The 18,055-nt window shown below is 37.9% G+C and overlaps 3 protein-coding genes across 7 annotated transcripts; all 3 read left to right on the forward strand.

The window, feature by feature from the left end:
- The first annotated feature begins 190 nt into the window (after positions 1-190).
- LOC121748751 (probable polygalacturonase At1g80170) lies at positions 191-2,437 on the forward strand. Its single transcript, XM_042143242.1, has 3 exons — positions 191-876; positions 1,305-1,636; positions 1,818-2,437. Exons 1-3 carry the CDS (start codon positions 239-241, stop codon positions 2,306-2,308), a joined length of 1,461 nt encoding a protein of 486 aa, XP_041999176.1. The 5' UTR covers positions 191-238; the 3' UTR covers positions 2,309-2,437.
- A 3,222-nt stretch (positions 2,438-5,659) lies between these two features.
- On the forward strand, positions 5,660-15,874 carry LOC121747505 (putative disease resistance protein At4g19050). Of its 5 annotated transcripts, none has more exons than XM_042141556.1 (6): positions 5,660-5,735; positions 6,039-6,361; positions 6,718-6,915; positions 8,990-14,105; positions 14,212-14,243; positions 15,784-15,874. In XM_042141556.1, the coding sequence occupies exons 2-5, from the start codon at positions 6,057-6,059 to the stop codon at positions 14,224-14,226; spliced, it is 5,634 nt and encodes a 1,877-aa protein (XP_041997490.1). In that variant the 5' UTR covers positions 5,660-5,735; positions 6,039-6,056; the 3' UTR covers positions 14,227-14,243; positions 15,784-15,874. The 5 variants fall into 5 exon arrangements, with proteins under 5 accessions (XP_041997490.1, XP_041997492.1, XP_041997491.1 ...); XM_042141558.1 differs by having other exon boundaries at positions 15,781-15,798; XM_042141557.1 differs by lacking the exon at positions 15,784-15,874 and adding an exon at positions 15,726-15,743.
- An 896-nt stretch (positions 15,875-16,770) lies between these two features.
- LOC121749332 lies at positions 16,771-17,115 on the forward strand. The gene has a single exon (XM_042143911.1). It carries the CDS (start codon positions 16,771-16,773, stop codon positions 17,113-17,115), a length of 345 nt encoding a protein of 114 aa, XP_041999845.1.
- Positions 17,116-18,055: the final 940 nt, after the last annotated feature.

The raw sequence follows: 18,055 nt of genomic DNA on the forward strand, positions 1-18,055 counted from the left end.
GTAACAGTTTAAGTTAGTTAGGAGAGAGATATTTTAATTGATTGTTGAGGTTGGACTTCTTGCAAGATTTATGCACATCAATTTCATGGATAATGATGTATCAGTATCAACTTGCGATAACATAAAAAAATTGGCAGAAATATTTTAAGAGTACTCTGTAAATACTTATATGTCCTATTTATTAATTAATCAAGATTATAATATAATGTTGAAATAAAAATAAAATAGCTAAGGATTTATGAAAATTTGCCAGAAAATCAGTAAACTCCCAAATATTTTCCTCATGAATCCAATCACCAGTTTTAATCTTATCATAGCTCTCATTCTCCTCCAATCACTATCCGCCACGTCACGCCTCTCCATCCTCCAACGCTGCGGCGACGACCTCTCTGTCTCCGTCGCTGACTATGGCGCCACAGGCCGCGGCCGCCGCTACGACACCGTTGCGATCCAATCCGCCATCGACAACTGCGCCTCCTCCGCCGCCCGCCATCTCCGAACCTGCCAGGTCCACTTCCCGCCGGGAAATTACCTGACGGCGACGCTCTACCTGAAATCCGGCGTCGTGCTGGACGTATCTTGGAACGCCACCATCCTCGGCGGCACCAGGCTGCAGGACTACCCTGAGAAGCAGGAGAAGTGGTACGTGGTGCTGGCGGAGAATGCATCGGACGTGGGGATCACAGGCGGCGGGGAGATCAACGGCCAGGGTTTGGAGTTCGTGACGAGATTCGATGAGAGGAAGAATGTGATGGTGAGCTGGAATCGCACTGGCGCGTGCTCAGGCGATGAGTGCCGGCCGCGATTGGTAGGGTTTATTGATTGCCAAAATGTGAGGATCTGGAATGTCAGCTTCAATCAGCCTGCTTATTGGTGGTACGTTGCGTTTTTTTTGCTTGCTTCAAATTTTCATGTGTTTTGTGTTATAGATCTTCAATTGATAGAGAAAGCTGCTTCTTTTTGCGATAATCAAACTCAATTACTGAATTACATATGTGAATTAGAACCTCGACAAAGAGAAAATTGTTTGTGTATCTTTTAGATGAACCCTAAGAGAGAGAGCTGATTCTGTTTGTGATAAGTTGTGTGAAATCACTAATTGCACATTGATAAAAACTTGAACACTGGAAAAATTTCAATGAATATGAACCAGTTCTTCTGTATATGAGCTCACTTCCATCAAAATACTGAGATTGGTTGAGCTGTTGTTGCGAATTTGGAAAACGGACTAACAAAAAAACAAGAAGCTACTCTGCTTGCTTAGCCTGATTTCAAATAAATGTTTGTTGTTCCTATCGTTGTAGCCTGCATATCGTTCGATGTCAAAACACATCAATCCACGACACTTCCATCTACGGGGACTTCAACACGCCTAACAATGATGGCATAGACATTGAGGACTCGAACAATACATTGATAACACGATGCACCATAGACACAGGAGATGATGCTATATGTCCCAAGACATATAATAGCCCTCTCCAAAATCTCACTGCAACCAACTGCTGGATTAGAACCAAGTCCTCAGCCATCAAACTCGGAAGTGCCAGTTGGTATGCTTTCAGAGGTTTGTTGTTCGACAACATAACCATTTTCGAATCCCACAGAGGGCTCGCCCTACAGATACGAGATGGAGGTACAGATATCTTGTTCACATTTAATTCCATTTACCCTTTTTCTTAAAAAAGCTTGTCGGATAGCATTGGTCGTGTTTGGAAAGAAGTGTATTCTGTCACGTAGTTGTATGTTTAGATATTGATGGCTTGTTTCTATATTGTAAGTGTCTGAACCTAGTCTTGATGTTTGTGGTGATGAAGGGAATGTTAGCGACATTACATTTTCGAACATCAATATCAGCACAAGGTACTACGATGAACTATGGTGGGGAAGAGCAGAACCTATCTACATCACAACTTGCCCGAGAGACAGCAGCTCGAGTGCCGGCTCCATTTCCAACCTGCGGTTCATAAACATCACTGCAACTTCTGAAAATGGAGTGTTCTTGTCAGGATCAGAAGGTGGAGTCCTGAGCAACATAAAGCTGCATAACGTGAGCCTCAGTTACAAGCGATGGACAAACTACACGGGTGGGCTTGTGGACTACAGACCAGGGTGCCAATGGCTGGTGAATCGCAGCACGGCAGGGTTGATGATGGAACACATTGATGGGCTGGATCTTGAAGATGTGAAGATGAGGTGGGCTGAGGAGAACAACAACAAACAGTGGAATAATCCACTCGATTTTCTTCCCTCAACTGTGAATAATGTTTCATTGCTCAATTTCAATACAGGGTTGTGGCAAAAATGAGATCAAGATGCAAGGTTGTTCAGTAATTATGACATGCTCTTATTCAATTCCTTGTTCTGTTTTTCTGTGACTAATACTTTCCTTCTTTTTTTCTGGTATCTACGAATGAAATTTTAGTAGTAACACTTACATATGCTTTCTTTTTTAGTTAGTGTCTGTTTTATCTTTAGATGATAAAGATTTCTTTTTATTTTTTATTTACTCCCTCAGTCCCACAATAATTGTTACTCTTATCGTGGACACGGGTTTTAAAAAATGTAAAGAAAAGCTGGTTCGAAAAGTTAGTGGAATGTGTGATCCATTTTTTTATATTGGTTTTATAATAAAATGTGAGTGAAGTGCGTTAGTGGAATGTGAGACCTACTTACCATTTATGGTCAAAATGAAGTATGACAATTATTGTGGGACGGACCGAAATGAAAAAGAGTGACAATTATTGTGGGACGAGGGAGAATTTCTTTGGAGTTTTCATAGAGACTAGTTTGTTATGCTTTTACTTATATACATTTGGTTCTTTATACTATTCTTCTTATTACTCCTTATGTCCTTGATAATTCGTCACTTATTTCAATTTTCATTCGTCCCTAAAAATTTATCACCTTTCACCTTTACTATTTTTAGTAGTGGACTAAATTCCACTAACTCATTCCCATTCAAACTAAGGGAGTATATAAAAGTAGGACTCACGTGCAACTAACTTTTTCAATCTACTTTTTATTACATTTCTTAAAAACCATGTCAGGTCAAATGGTGACAGATTATTAGAGACAGAGGGAGTATATGTTAACATTATAAAAAGCAATAGTTTCCTTTTACTCCTTTTTTCCATCCGTTCTGCTATAAGTGAGGCATTCTTTTCAATTCATTTTTTTTACATTTTTAAAACCTATGCCGAAACTTAAAAACATAAAAATCCCTCTGTCTCTCAATAATTGTCCAATTATTGAGACAAAGAGATTTTTAAGTTTCGGCATAGGTTTTTCTTAAAACTTATGCCGAAACTTAAAAACTAAATTGCCCACTTTAGCTCCATATAGATTCGCTTCTTCCACAACGTACAATTTCATCTTACGAACAGTGTCTGAAACTCACTTTCAGCACCAGTCACGACAGGATTATGGGTCCATCATCGACCAAGCTCCCACTGGAGCAGCAACTTAGCCTGGGCTGGATCCGTCATCGTCCATATCAAATAAGCTGATGTATTAGAAGCACAGTAAAATATACTCTCCGTCCCACAATATGAGTCACATTTGGTGTGTGTACGAGTTTTAAGAAATGTAAATAATAGTGGATTGAAAAAATTAATGGAATATGACGTCCACTTTTTATATTAATTTTATAATAGAATGTGAATGAAGTGTGTTAGTGGAATGTGAGAACTACCTACTATTTATGGTAAAAGTAAAATATAACTCTTATTGTGGGACGAACTAATGACAAAATATGACTTTTATCGTGGGACAACAAGAGTATCGATTGTTCTCCCAAAAATAATATTCCTAGTTACTTCCAATTCTCCCTAGCATTGAAAAAATATTATCTCATCACACATACACTGATACACAAACCATGCTCATGTTCAACGCTCACCACCATTTGCAACCTCTATTCTTTTTCCTTTTCCTTTTCCTTTACTTTTTCTTTTTCTTTTTCTTTTTCTTTTTTTTTAAATAAAAAAAGAGAAAAGTATTGTGTGGTGTATACATTATTTATATTGTTCCAAAGTGTTGGGACACCCCACATTATTTATATTGTTCCAAAGTGATAGGGTCCCAAACACTAGACCTTTTCTTCTTTTAAGTTATTTTACATTATTATTATAAAAATAAATAATACGCACATCTATTAGGAAAATAATTTAAGATAATAATGTAGAGAAGAATATTAAACTATTGATTTATTCAAATTTTGCAAGCAATCAATATTTCTTCTATACTATAGCTTAATATAAATCTTAATCCAACAAATAAAATTATTCAATTTAATATAATATGATATAGTTTCAATATTTAAAACATTAGGAAATAATTTAAGATAATAATATAGAAAAGAATAGTTTACTATTGATTTACTCAAATTTTGCAAGCAATCAATATTTCTTCTATACTATAGCTTAATATAAATCTTAATCCAACTAATGAAATTATTCAATTTAATATAATATGATATAGTTTCACTATTTAAAATATGATGTTGTTATGGATGACGTTCGATAGTGTCACGCAAGTAGGTTATGAAGCTATGTTAGCCAAAACGTAATTGGTTGCAAAATCAGAACAAATCAATAGTTTAGTAATTTAAGGTGAATTTTAAAGCTAATATGCAAAACCATAATGTTATATGAAAGTTTAAGAGAAAATTTTGATATCTGCAAATTTAATGATTAGCTAGTCATCAAGTTAAACTCAATAAAATTTTATTTTTAAACTAAGATGTCATTCAATTTATTTATCTATTCTGCTTCTCCTTTTATCTTTCAACTTACCTCATCTAGTGTATTTCTCCTTAGTCATATTTAGATATGTGAATCGAACTACTTTTAGAACGAAAAATCACCTGCAAGTGTATGGAGTTTAGTAATAAGCGGAAAGTTAAAATTAATTATTGAATCCACGGAGACTAAATTACAGGCCAGGTGCCATGTTCGGATTTTAAATACTCCCTCCGTCCCTGACTACTTGCACTTATTTCCTTTCTGGGCGTCCCAAGTTATTTGCACTCTTTCCATTTTTAGTAAAAATTATCACCTACAGCCGCAATTGTTGACTTTGCTATACACTCATTCCTTAATCTCCGCGCCGAAAAGGAAATGTGCGAGTAGTCCGGGACGGAGGGAGTACTATTTAGACTATGAAAGGGTGTTTTTAGGTTTTTATCTATATATGAACTAATTGAAAAGAAACTAAGTGAGTTGAAACAAGTTGAAAAATGTAGAGTTTTAGACCAATCACAATAGAAAGACGTCGAACTCACTCAATGATAGTATTTACCTATATGCATCTTGATTAACTACTAGGAAAGTCGCTAAACTCGGTTAAGCCCTCTCTTGAGTGCACCTAAGGTGTTGAGATAAAAATCCTAACTTCTCAATTAGGATTTGGCTTTATTAATCTTTTTTGATATTGTCGGCACTTTCTTTTTTATCTGAATTTGAATTTTGTGCTCTTGTGAATTAATCTCTTGTTAATCCATAACACTATAATGACTCGCAAATAAATAAAGTTGAAGACGGATAAGAAAAAGATTAGATTTCACAAAAGTGTCAAAATTCTTTTACTTTTAACATTTAAAGAGTATAGAAATCATTGCAAGAAAGAGATATTCACGATTCTTGGCTTGGTTGAATTGGTGAAGAATAACTTTAATTTAATGTTCAATCCTGCCAATCTAATTAAGTATCTATATAAAGACCTCATGTTTCGAGGTAATATTGTCGGAAAAATCATTTTCATTATACATCTTTGCAAGAGAAGTTTGTGGCTGCAATTTTCAGGTTTTCTTTACTAGTGTTATTTAATTTGTTACGTTTTTTGTGTTTTGAGCAAGTTTACACAAGTAGGTTCATGTGTTAAAGTACTTTTGAACTAAGAATTTGTATTTATTTGTAAATATACTTGAATTTTTTGTTCTAATTGAGACTTAATTTGAACCTTCGTCCATATGAATTAATTAATCCACATACTCAAAAAATTTGCATGATACTAATTGGATAATTTTGATGTTTCAGTAAGTATAAGGTTGCAAGATGAGTGATAATGGGAAGAGTCAACAAAATCCAAGTGAAGAGCCTAATGTTAGCAAGATGAGTGATAGTGGGAAGATGGGTGAATTCGAAAATGCCTTGAAGAAGGATGGCGACGAAGGGCTCAAGGACGCTTTCCACGTCCTCTGCCCCCGTGAAGATGGACAATGTACCCTTGAATACGGCCATCTTCAGCGTGCAGTCAATGCTCGAGGTTCGGAAATCACAGAGGAAAAAGCCAAGGAGATTATTCAAGAATTCAATCAACAAGGCTTGTTTAGTTGTGAAGGCTTTGTCTACATTGTCAAGTAAGTAGTAGTCAAATTTCATCCCAAACATAATGTCATACTAGTATACAGTATGCAAATGGTAGATCCTGTTAGGTTGCTAACTATCTTAAATTGTTAACAGTTAACTATATCAACAACTTATGTTATAGATGTCAACTAAATTTAGTTGACATTCAAATGCCTTCGTGTTGACATGTATAACATAAGTTGTTGACATAGTTAGGAGTTATTTAGTTAGACATACAAATTGTCTTCGTGTTAACATCTATAATATAAGCGGTTGCCATAGTTAGCAGTTTGCAATTAGCAAATAGTTAGCAACTGATCACATGGTACTATATATAAGTATTAATCATGTGTCTGGTTTGGTGTAGAGCCATCGTCGCGGTGAAAAACAATGGCCTCGAGAAAGCTTTCGATATCCTCAGCAAAGATGGCCTAGTTGGTGTCAAAGATGTTCAACTCACTGCTATTCTTCGAAATGTCAAACACCAAAATGCCAAAGAGATGATAGGCCAAGTTAATAAACCTAAAGGCTTATTTAATTGCAAGGAGTTCCTTCAGATTATCAAGTAAGAAACTACTCGCACCACCAAATTTTATGTTACAAAAAAGTTTAGCATTTTTACGTAATTTAATTGCATTTAAACTAAAAGTACAAGAATGTCTTTTTTGTATTTTTCTTTAATATTTGTGATTTTTTCTAATTTGTGTTGTACTCATTTCGTCCCGGAATAGGAGTCCTATTTAGTTATAACACGGGTTTTAAGAAATATAAAAAAAATTGGGATGAATAAGTTAGTGTAATATGGACCTCACTTATATATACTAATTTTATAATAAAATATTAGTGAAATAAGTTAGTGGAATGTAAGCCTACTTACCATTTACGATAAATATGAAATAAGATACTTATTGTGGGACGGATTGAAATTGCAAAACATGACTCTTATTGTGGGACGGATGAATTATTTGTAAACTTTTATAAGTAGAATGATGTTTAAACTTTTTGACTGGTTCAAAACATACTAGAAGCTTTCATAGTACAATAAAAATTGTGTTCCGAGGACTGTAATATTAAGTCTTAAATAAAATCAAATGTATTACAAAGATATCTCGAGATAAAGATATAATCCTGCCAAACAAGTTTTGAGTTTATCAAATTAGGACCAATTACAGAGTCACGGAGGTGTTAATTTTTATTTTATTAGGTAATATCCTCACATAGATTCTTTAGTACGACTAATTATTTTTAGATTAAAACAGATGTGTAATGTAAAGTGTATTCATAATTTTTTTCATCTAATGTAAAGTGTATTCATAATTTTTTTCATCTAAATTCTTATATTAGTTAAATCAATGTATACTCTTTTCGTTCACAAATAAATGCATCACTTTGATAGGGCACATATATTTCAATAACGGAAAGGAAATTGAGTGAAAATTTTATGAAATATGAATCCTATTTTAATAAATTTTCTTCTTCTATAATAAAAATTTTAGGCGACATGAGTTTCAATTCAAAATTAGCAATTTAAGAGAGTAGTTGAGACAAATGGTGTAGGATGGATAAGAAGCATTAGTGAAACCACATCATATGGTATAATGCGGAATAATATGTTACATACTCATGTGAGCATGACCATCGTTTGAACATATTTACTATTGTTTGTTTTTTTATATAATATTTTGTTTGATTTTAATATATTAAAAATTATTGTTGATATTTTTAATTTTAAAAAAGTCATAAAAATCAAGGTTCGATTTGTTATTTTATTTATTTATTTAACGTTGTAGAGAAAACGAATAAATTGAGCTTTGATTTTTATTAATTTTTTAAAAATTTAAAATGTCAATAACTTTTTGAATGTATTAGCATCAAACTTAATACTATATAAAAAAGCAAACACCGTTAAACATACGGTAAACGGAGGTGATACTCATGTAAGGTGCTTACATATATTATAAGCATAACGTTTTCCTAGTGTAATGTGTGGTGAAATTATTTTCAAAAATAGAACTGAACTAATTTTAGGGGACGGAACAAATAGCAAAAAGGGACTATTTTTTAGAATGAGAGAATAGTTTTATACTTAATAAAATACGAGAGAAATGAGTTATTAAATCCACTAAAAGTGGACATTCCAAAAGGGTACTTGTCTGTAAATTCTATTCAGATTTTGTATACCAGCTTTGAAATCCTCTAATAAATTGTCAAATTATTGATTTGTTTCGACTTGGCAAACAATTAAAATTTTGGCTCTAATATAGCTTAATATAAATCATAATTAAACAAATGTATATTTAATTCAGGTGATATGATGTAGTTTCGCGATCTAAAATGTGACATTGCTTTCATTGACCTCCAATAGTGTTACGTAAAGAAACCATCATGCTCTAATTTAACATCAAAATCTTGATCATGCAAAGTAAGAACAAATCAATAATTTGATTGCAAATATAAATAAAAAAATTTATTAATTTGCAATTACCCGATACTATATTAGCATTATCATAGGATAGTTAAAACATTTCAGTTTCCAAATTAGTAGCAATCCATTTTTCTTCCTCCCAAAACACACACTTAATACATCCCCAATGCTTATTAGAAATGCATATTTTTAACATAGGTTTTCATCTGTGCAGGATGTTGGAGGAGCCCATTGAACAAGATGAGACGAATGCAATACACAAAAAATTGTGTGGAATGGATAAGCAACAAACTATGATTTTGTATGGTAAAGCAGGAGTTGGGAAAACATGGTTGGCAAGAGAAGTAGCAAATACTGCAGTGAGAAAGCGCGATTTTGATTACGCCATTTGGGTGTACCTCAACAGGATTTACAATGATGATGCTAGCCTTCAAGAGAGCATTGCTTATCAGCTGTCTGTGCTTTCTGATTACGAGGATGAGGTGGAGAAGGCCAAGGCTGAAGAAGAGGAGGCCAAGAAGAAGGCCAATGCTGAGAACGCGGAGGAGGAGAAGGAGGCCAAGGCTGAGAACGCGGAGGAGAAGAAGAAGAGCACTGTGGCCATGAAAAAAAAGGGGGTGAGTGATAAGGAAGTCAAGAGTATTGAGCAATGGATCGTTGAGAAGGTCAAGGATAGGAAGATTCTTTTTGTGTTGGATGATGATGGGAGTAGAATGAAAGGAGAGGTCGTCGATGATGCTAGAAAACAGAATTTTGCTTTGGAGTTATCTGCTGGAGAAAAGGTGGTGAGAGTGAAGTTAGGTGCCTTGGCAGCTTACAGTGTTATGAAAACTGTAAGAGATGATGATGATAAGCATGAGACAGGGGAGGATGTGGTGGTGCTGAAGCCTTTCAGCTGGGAGAGATCCATGAAGTTGGCTGATCGAGCAATGAAGGCGGAAAGAGTTGAAGAAGTTGGAGATTTACTTCGTTATTTCATGTTTAGGAGCGAGAGGCTTCCCTCTCAGATTCTCTTGATAAGCAGAATCGTGAGCTATCTCGGTAGGAAGGGCGAGCCGGGATTGCAGAAGTTGAGAGACGATAGAGCTACGATCAAGAACGAAGAGAAAGATGTCATGTTGTTGGATGTGTTGATTAAACGATACGAGGAGAGGCTTCCCAAGAGCGTCCTGATCGACTGCTATGGGCCCGACACGCCTGAGAACCACTTCATGTATCGACACAGGCCAGTCAACTTCAATGAGCTCATCTGCTACTGGATCATGGAGGGCCATCTCGGCCCCTTTGACCGTGTCCATGAGGCCTACCACAAGGGCCATCGTGTCTTCATGGAGCTCATGGACTGCGGCCTCCTGCAGAAGCAGGAGGCCCACTTCATTGCACCCAGCTGTGCAACCACATTCAAATTCCACATCCATGACTACGAGGAATTCTTCAGTGGCGTCCGCCCTGGGATTGGTGTCACGTTCGACATGAGCCTAGGGATGGTCGCGCTCGGAGATGGAATGATCAGAACAATAAGCAACACCAACACCAAACTCGACAAACAAGTTATATCAGCATTGCTCCTCTTTGGCAACCGCATTGGTGAAGAGGAATGCCCCACGGAGAACTTGTTGGAGCACAAGGAAAGAGTGGAGATACTCGCCCTCTCCGATCCTACTAGCCAGCACTTCAAGCTTCCCATTCTTGAAATGGAGAAGCTCCGCCTCCTGGCCCTCCGAGGCTGCCAGTTTCTTCCCAGCCTCGAGCCTTTTCTTGTGAGGAAACCTGACAAGAAACCCGACGAAGAGGAGGGAGAATCTCCTCAGAAAAGTGACACACAGACTCCTCAAGAATTGGTTACTAGGAAGCTTCAAGGGCTCATAGTTCTTGAGATATCTGGTCCCAATACACAGATAAATGATATACCAGATAAGCTCTTTACCCTCATGCCTAATCTCAAAACAGTAAACTTGTCTCATCTTGGCCAAGTCAAGACACTGCCTACGTCTTTCTACTCCCTAACTCAAATTGAGTTCCTCGTCCTCAGAGGCTGTGAGAGCCTACAAGAGTTGGGGAGCCTCAAAGAGTTCAAAGATCTGAAGATTCTAGACGTTTCCGGCTCCACCTCGTTCGAGAAGTTTGAGGACAAGAGCCTCCACACCAACACAAAGCTCCAAATACTTAACCTCTCCAAGACCAACCTCAAGACACTCCCTCTAATCAACCAGCTCAAGTTCCTCAAATTTGTGTGGCTTAAAGGCTGCCCAAACTTGCCGAGGATACGCAAGCTCGACAAAATGCAAAATCTTGAGATATTTGACATTTCAGGAGCTGCAGAGGTGGAACGCTTCTGCGATCCGTCCTTGGAAGATCTCATGAACCTTGTGACCATTAATATCTCAAACACAAAGATCAGACGGCTGCCTGCCAACTTGGGCGATCCCACATATCTGTATGCAAGAAATTGCCTCAGGATCAAAGTAGTGCCACCAGTGGAAGGACTCAAGAAACTCCAAGAGCTAGATCTCTCGGGATGTATTAATCTGACAAAGGTCAGACAAGAGTTCTTCAAAGATGTGAAGCTCCTCAGAAGTCTAAATCTCTCAGGAACGAATGTCCGGGAACTCCCCTTCCTTGATAACGACCGTAGCTCTCTTCGTGTTTTGTTGTTGTCTGGATGCAAGCTCTTGGAGAAGGTTGGCAGTTTGAAGTGCCTGAAAGAGCTGGAGCGTCTTGATCTTTCGGGTTGTGAGAAAGTGATGGAGTTGGAAGCGGGAACGTTCGACGAAATGAAACACCTCGAGCATCTTAACCTGTCCGGAACAGGCATCGGGAAGCCAACGCCGATGCCATCACTGTCTAAACTCGAGAATCTGAAAGAACTTCATGTGAGGGAGTGTCGTAATCTGAAGAAGTTGCCGGAAGTGGAACAAGTTTCAAAGCTTCAGCTTCTGGATTGTTCTGGAACTGTTCTAGAAACACAACCTTGCTACAGCAATGATCATCCTCGACCATCAGACTTAAATTTAGTTGGAGGTGGTGTAGAAAGCATCGATAGAGTTGAGCTGTTGAGGAAGCTAGGTGCGGAGCAGGGTGGTGTTGAAAGTGAAAAATTGTTATTCAAACAAGAAGAAGTGAGCCAGAGCAATTGGAACATGCGAATTGGATCTGCAACGACGCCTATCTATGGAGTCCATTTCATTCGCCTGTTGAAGGAAAATCCATCGTTTCTAATGGAGAATTTGAGTAAATTCTGTTTCCTGGTTTATCCCTCGGAGGTAGAGGTCAAAATGCAGGGCAGATTTAGCAAGGAATCCTACGGGGATGAGGTGAGTTTGAGGGAGATCTATTTGGAGAAAGTTTGTGGAGAGACGATGGAGAGATGTTTGGAGATCCGAGAATTCAAGAAGCTTCCACAAAGTGTAGATCCTCTAATAGAGCAAGCTCAGTTGGTGGTGCTGGTGGATGTTCCGTTTTTGGTGTCGTTGCTTGATTTGCGCAGCATGCCTATGAAGGCGTGTTGGATTGAGAGATGCAGTGAGTTCAAGTTTGTCTTTGCTGCTCCAGAGAAAAAGGAAGAGGAGGGGAAAGGTGAAGAAGGCCAGCAGCCGAAGAATGGTGAGTTGAAGAAAGGTTTAGGCGATTCTCCGGAGAAAGCAAAAGAGAAAAATTCTGCGGATGGAAAATCTGGAGCGTCGGCTAAGGCCCAAGGCAATGAAGCTGGAAAAGGCCAAGCCGATCAACCTGCAGAGGAAAAATCAGGTGGCGATGATTCTAAGAATGAAAATTTGGGTGTGTCTGCTAAAGGCAAAGACGATGAGCATGAGAAATCAGGAGATACTGACAAAATCGAAGGCAACCAACCTGAGAACGCTGCTGCAGATAATTCAAAAGACAAAGGCGATCAACAGAAGAATGAAAATTCTGGAGATGTAGCCGATCAGAAGAATCCTGCTGCTGAAGATACAGCAAAAATCGGAGTCGATGAGAAGAAGAATGATGCAGATGCAGAAAACCCTGAGAATGAAAACGCTGCAAATGACAAAGGCGATCAACAGAAAAATGAAAAATCTGGAGATCTAGCCGATCAGAAGAATCCTACGGCTGAGGATACACCAAAAATCGGAGGCGATGAGAAGAAGAATGAAGCAGATGCAGATGGAAAATCAGGAGATGCAGAAAAACCTGAGAATGAAACCGCTGCAAAAGATAAAGGCGATCAACATGAAAAATTTGAAGATCTAATCGATCAGAAGAATCCTACGGCTGAGGATACAACAAAAATCGGAGGCAACAAACCTGAGGATGACAAAGGCGATCAACAGAAGAATGAAAAATCTGGAGATCTAGCGGATCAGAAGAATTCCGCTGCTGAAAATACAACAAAAATCGGAGGCGGTGAGAAGAAGAATGATGCAGATGCAGCCAATAACCAAGGCAATCAGCAGAAGAATGGTGCAGGAGATGCAGATACATCAAAAATTGGAGGCGATGAGCAGAAAACTAGTGTTGCAGATGCGGCAGCGAAGAATGAGAGGGATCCAGCGAAGAATCCTGCTGAAGAGCTGGAGACTCTGTGGATTTCTCATGTTTTAAATATGGAGAGTATATGCAAAGGCGACATCGAAAGCGTGACTTTCAAATCACTCAAAACGCTATATCTCGAATACTGCCCAAACCTCTCCGAGATATGCTCCTCATCTCTGCAATTGGAAAACCTCAAAACTCTCTACATCAAATACTGCCACAAGCTTGTCAAACTTTTTGCAGATGAAAATCCTTCCAAGATGAAGAATCTAAGCCACCTGCATCTATGGGGGCTCGACAAGCTGCAGAAGATCAACTGCCAGACGCCTTCGCTGGCAGAGCTTCGAGTCGGGGAATGCCCCTTGCTTGAGTACGTGATTGCCACACCCACAGCAACAGATCCAGAAGCAGAAAACGAGCGCCACGATAACCTGAAGACCCTCAGCATCAAGTCATGTGATAGTCTGGAGTCCATCTTTGAAGGTCATCAGTTTGCGGTCTTGGATAGCCTAACCGAGCTGGAGCTGTGCGGGTTGCCCAAGCTGGAGAAAGTTGCCATGCAGGCGCAAAGCCTCCTCGTCTTGAGAGTCGAGGACTGCCCCTCTTTGACCACCCTAGATGCTGCAAATGGAACCCGTGGTCTCGAGACGTTGGAGGTGAAAACATGTGAGAAACTGGATAGCATCCCTGTATATGCTGGATCCAATTTAAAGAAGATCAAGTTGTTGGGGTTGCCTCAGCTAGAGAAAGTTGAAGCTAAGCTGCCCAAAAATGAAAGTGATGTGATTTGGGCTTGCCCCAAACTAAACCACTCTGAGGTTTGCTAACAGAATTTCTTTTACATTTTATTACAAATGGAGTATGATTTATGATTGATGATCGACTTTGACCAAGTCATGTAACCATTTTTTTTCATGTCTGCAGGCTTTTGAAGAATAATGAGTTGTGTGCAATAGGTAATGTCAAAATAAATGAAAAACATGTTTCCATGTATTTTTCTGTGTTTGTGTGCTATTCAAGTATTGTATGCAAAAGTTGTAGTTGTTGTTTACTAATAACTTTATCCAGTATATGGTGTGGCAGAAACAAGACATGGTTTCTTAAGCACAGATTTACTATTATCAACATTCTCAACTTAAACCTGATTTACAAGTTACTGATGGATCCTTTGGTGCTAGGATTTTATATTTGACCGATATAATGGTGGTGTAATTTTCTGCTTCTAAAATCTGTTTTGCAGATGTGTTTTGTGGGAGAAAATTTTAATTAATTGAAATTGGTTCAATTTACAAAATGAGTTTTTAACTCTACTACTTAAAAGTAGGCCTGTCAAAATGGATATCGGGTATTGGATATCCAATATCTAAACCTGAAAAAATCGGATAATTGGATACCCGAAATCCGAAAAATCGGGTTTCAGATCGAGATCGGGTATTGAGAATTTTGGATTTTCGGATATCAGGTTACCCGATATCCGATCAGGTATACCCGAATTACCCGATTTTTTTAAAAAATTAATAAATAATGTATTTATTCTAATTTTCGTAGGTAATAGTGGCTGAGGAAGTGAGGATATTCTTACTTATTATAATCTCAAGAACCCAATTGTCCGCTTTATATTCTAATTTCTAACTAGTCATAGGGTTTTAAAATAATGTATTAATTCTAATTTTTAAAAATTTAAGTAATTAAATATTAGATCATTGTGATGGGTAATTTATGAATTTTGAATTTTTAAAAGTTTGTAGTTATTTTCTCTTAAATACTACTTCAAGCTTGTATTATTGCGAACTACATGTAACATGTATTTCTAAAAGTTTGTAGTTAATATTTAAAAAAAAGTCAATATCAAAATTGAAATTGGGACTGGATACCCGAGTTGGGTATCTGGGTACCCAAAATCAAAATCGGATCGGGTATCGGGTACTAGATTTTAGGAAATTCGGGATCGGATACCCGAAATTTTCGGATCGGATATCCGCGGATACCCAATTTGATAGGCCTAAAAAGTATAGGCATGCTAGATACTCACCCAGTCGCCCTCCGTCCGTGTAATGTTGTCCACTTTGTCATTTTGATCCGTCTGCGAAATATTGTCACTTTACTTTTTTTTGCCATTTTTGGTAAAAAGAGTCAACATTCCACTGACTCATTACATTCACATTCCATTATAAAACTAATATATAAATGTGGAACCCCCATTCCACTAATTTTTTTCATTCATTTTTTTCACATTTGTTAAAACTCGTGCCAAGTCAAATGTAGACAACATTTTACGGACGGGGGGAGTAACTTTTTTAGAAAATGAAAATATGCTCCATAACACCAAGAAGTTCTCTAAACTTGGATTTTTTTTCCTTTGTAAGTGCTTTGGTGAACATGTCCGACGTTTCGATCTTTACAGTTGTAAAACGTGAGTTGAACTTCTCTTTTTTCAGTGGCTTCTCGGATGAAAAGATATTTGATGTTGATGTATTTTGTGTGTGATACCAGCAGAAGAAGACATGCGATGTGGGATAGCAACAAGCGGCTATTCTCTGGAGTAGCAACAAGTGAACCCTAGTAGTAGTTAGGGTTTTGAAATATTTTTAAAAATAGAAGGGGGAAAACAAGATATAAATAAAGAAAATATAAACTTGATTTTGTTGCTTGATTATAACTCCATAATAGGATATATATTTATAGAGTTATTTTCGCCTCTATGCAGTTTGACTCTTTTGCGATCTAGAAAATAGCCGACAAAGAAAACCCGAAAATAACTTATGATTACGTTCGACTCAATAATTAAATTATATATTGTGAAATAAATATTTAATTAAATACTATAGTCCATTAAACACTTTGGAGCACCAATATTGCGGCGCGGTCGAGATGGAGGCAGAGTCGAGGTTACTTGTGTTACCGGTGGGTTCTAGACTTATGGGTTTGGCGTGACGTTGATTGGTCTGTATCAATGTATCAATTCCCCTATCGATGGGAATGTCCTTTTCCTCAAGGTGAAGAGAAGGAAATTGCTTCTCGATCATCTCTATATATTCCCATGTGTTGTTGTTGGTTGATCCATCGATCCACCGTATGCACTCCGTTCTAGATTGTTTAGAATGTTTTTAGTGAGAAGATTTAGTGGGGGAAGGAATAAAATACTTCTTTCCTCCCATAAAAATAGACATTTTTTGGACAATATGAGTTTTAATTTATAATTAATAAAGTAAGAGAGATAAAAAAAATGAGATTCGTCTCATTAGATAGAAATAAATTATCAAAAATAAAAATGAATTATTTTTTATAGGAAAGACTAACATGCAAAGAGTATAGTATTGTTATTGGACAAATGGGATAGAGCAAGACTGATGTTTTGAAGTTTGAAAATGTATAAAATTTTACTAGTTGAGTGAGTAAAAAGATTGCATACGACGTCGTAACCGAAACAATTGAAGCGAGCACAAAACACCACTCTCTCCGTCTCTCCCTTTCCATACCATAATGCCGCCGTTGAAGCCATTCGCGACCGCCGCAACCACTCTCCGATCTCGCCTGACCCATTCGCTTCGTACCCGTGGCGGAGGAGGCGGGCCGAGCCGCTGGACCACTCCGGGCCACGAGGAGCGGCCTAAGGGTTTCGCCTTCAACCGGACGCCGGAGCCGGCGGGGCAATCGCGGAAATGGGAGGACTGGGAGCTTCCGTGCTACCTCACCAGCTTCCTCACTGTCGTCATTCTCGGAGTTGGCCTCAGCGCGAAGCCCGATCTCACGATCGAGACCTGGGCCCATCACAAAGCCCTAGAACGCCTCGAATTGGAAGCGTCGCAGCGCGCTGATTCTGATTGAAGGCGAAGAAGGTATCTTCTATTTGATGTTGGTGTTTTAGACTCGGATCCTATCAATAATACCGGATTTTCTGGGTTATTATCTTACTTCCGCTTGAATTACATGAAAATTATGAAATTGATTGATGATTCATATGAAATTGAAGTTTTGGAATTGCTATCTTCTAAATTATTTTCATTCTATTGCTGATTTATGATATTATTTTGCCTAAGTTTGTTTCTGGCTATAGTGGATACTTGAGAAAATCGGGTTTATAGGCTACTTTGCCACTAAAATAACGAAAATGTACCCATTTTGTTATCTCTTCCATAAATGGGAAAAACGCCACCATGGTTGGCGTGTTTATAAGTAAAAACGCCAACATAGTTGGCGTTTTATAATGTCGTCGTATTTTAGTCGTATTTTCTCCAAATACAGTTAAGTTATAACACGCCAACTTGGTTGGCGTGTTACGTGAAAAAACACCAACTATGTTGGCGTGTTTAACAGATATAGACGCCTGCGTGGACTGTGTCTTTTCTCAAAAACGCCTACCATGTTGGCGTTTTATACTTCGCAATTTCCTTCAAATTTTTGCCGACGGAAAAGACTCATTCTGTATTGTCTCGCCCACCCGATTGGCGTTTTTATAAGAGACGCCCACCTGATTGGCGTTTTTACTGAAAAACGCCACTCTCGCTGGCGTCTTTTCTGAAACACGCCACCTTCATTGGATTTTTTATGGAGAAGCAAATTCCTCTTGTACAATTCTCTGGTCAATTCACATAATCTAAAACATACCAAACTCCACTCTCTCTCGCTCGGTATCTTTAATTCCTCAATACCAGCTCCGAATTTATCAATTAACCAATCCACAAAAGTATGTCAAATCATAAATTCAATTTTTTAGGTGATATTACGGAAAGCATAGAACTTTACGATTCAATTCAATCGACATACC

This window comes from Salvia splendens, chromosome 9 (assembly GCF_004379255.2).
Source record: "Salvia splendens isolate huo1 chromosome 9, SspV2, whole genome shotgun sequence".
NCBI lineage: Eukaryota > Viridiplantae > Streptophyta > Magnoliopsida > Lamiales > Lamiaceae > Salvia > Salvia splendens.

What these genes read in the sequence shown, in the direction of transcription:
- LOC121748751 (XM_042143242.1), top strand. Translation starts at nt 239, where the DNA reads ATGAAAATTTGCCAGAAAATCAGTAAACTCCCAAATATTTTCCTCATG. An exon ending in AATCAGCCTGCTTATTGGTG is followed by an intron (nt 877 to 1,304) that starts GTACGTTGCGTT and finishes CTATCGTTGTAG; the next exon opens with CCTGCATATCGTTCGATGTC. An exon ending in CCTACAGATACGAGATGGAG is followed by an intron (nt 1,637 to 1,817) that starts GTACAGATATCT and finishes GTGGTGATGAAG; the next exon opens with GGAATGTTAGCGACATTACA.
- LOC121747505 (XM_042141556.1), top strand. Translation starts at nt 6,057, where the DNA reads ATGAGTGATAATGGGAAGAGTCAACAAAATCCAAGTGAAGAGCCTAAT. An exon ending in GGCTTTGTCTACATTGTCAA is followed by an intron (nt 6,362 to 6,717) that starts GTAAGTAGTAGT and finishes GGTTTGGTGTAG; the next exon opens with AGCCATCGTCGCGGTGAAAA. An exon ending in GAGTTCCTTCAGATTATCAA is followed by an intron (nt 6,916 to 8,989) that starts GTAAGAAACTAC and finishes TCATCTGTGCAG; the next exon opens with GATGTTGGAGGAGCCCATTG.
- LOC121749332 (XM_042143911.1), top strand. Translation starts at nt 16,771, where the DNA reads ATGCCGCCGTTGAAGCCATTCGCGACCGCCGCAACCACTCTCCGATCT.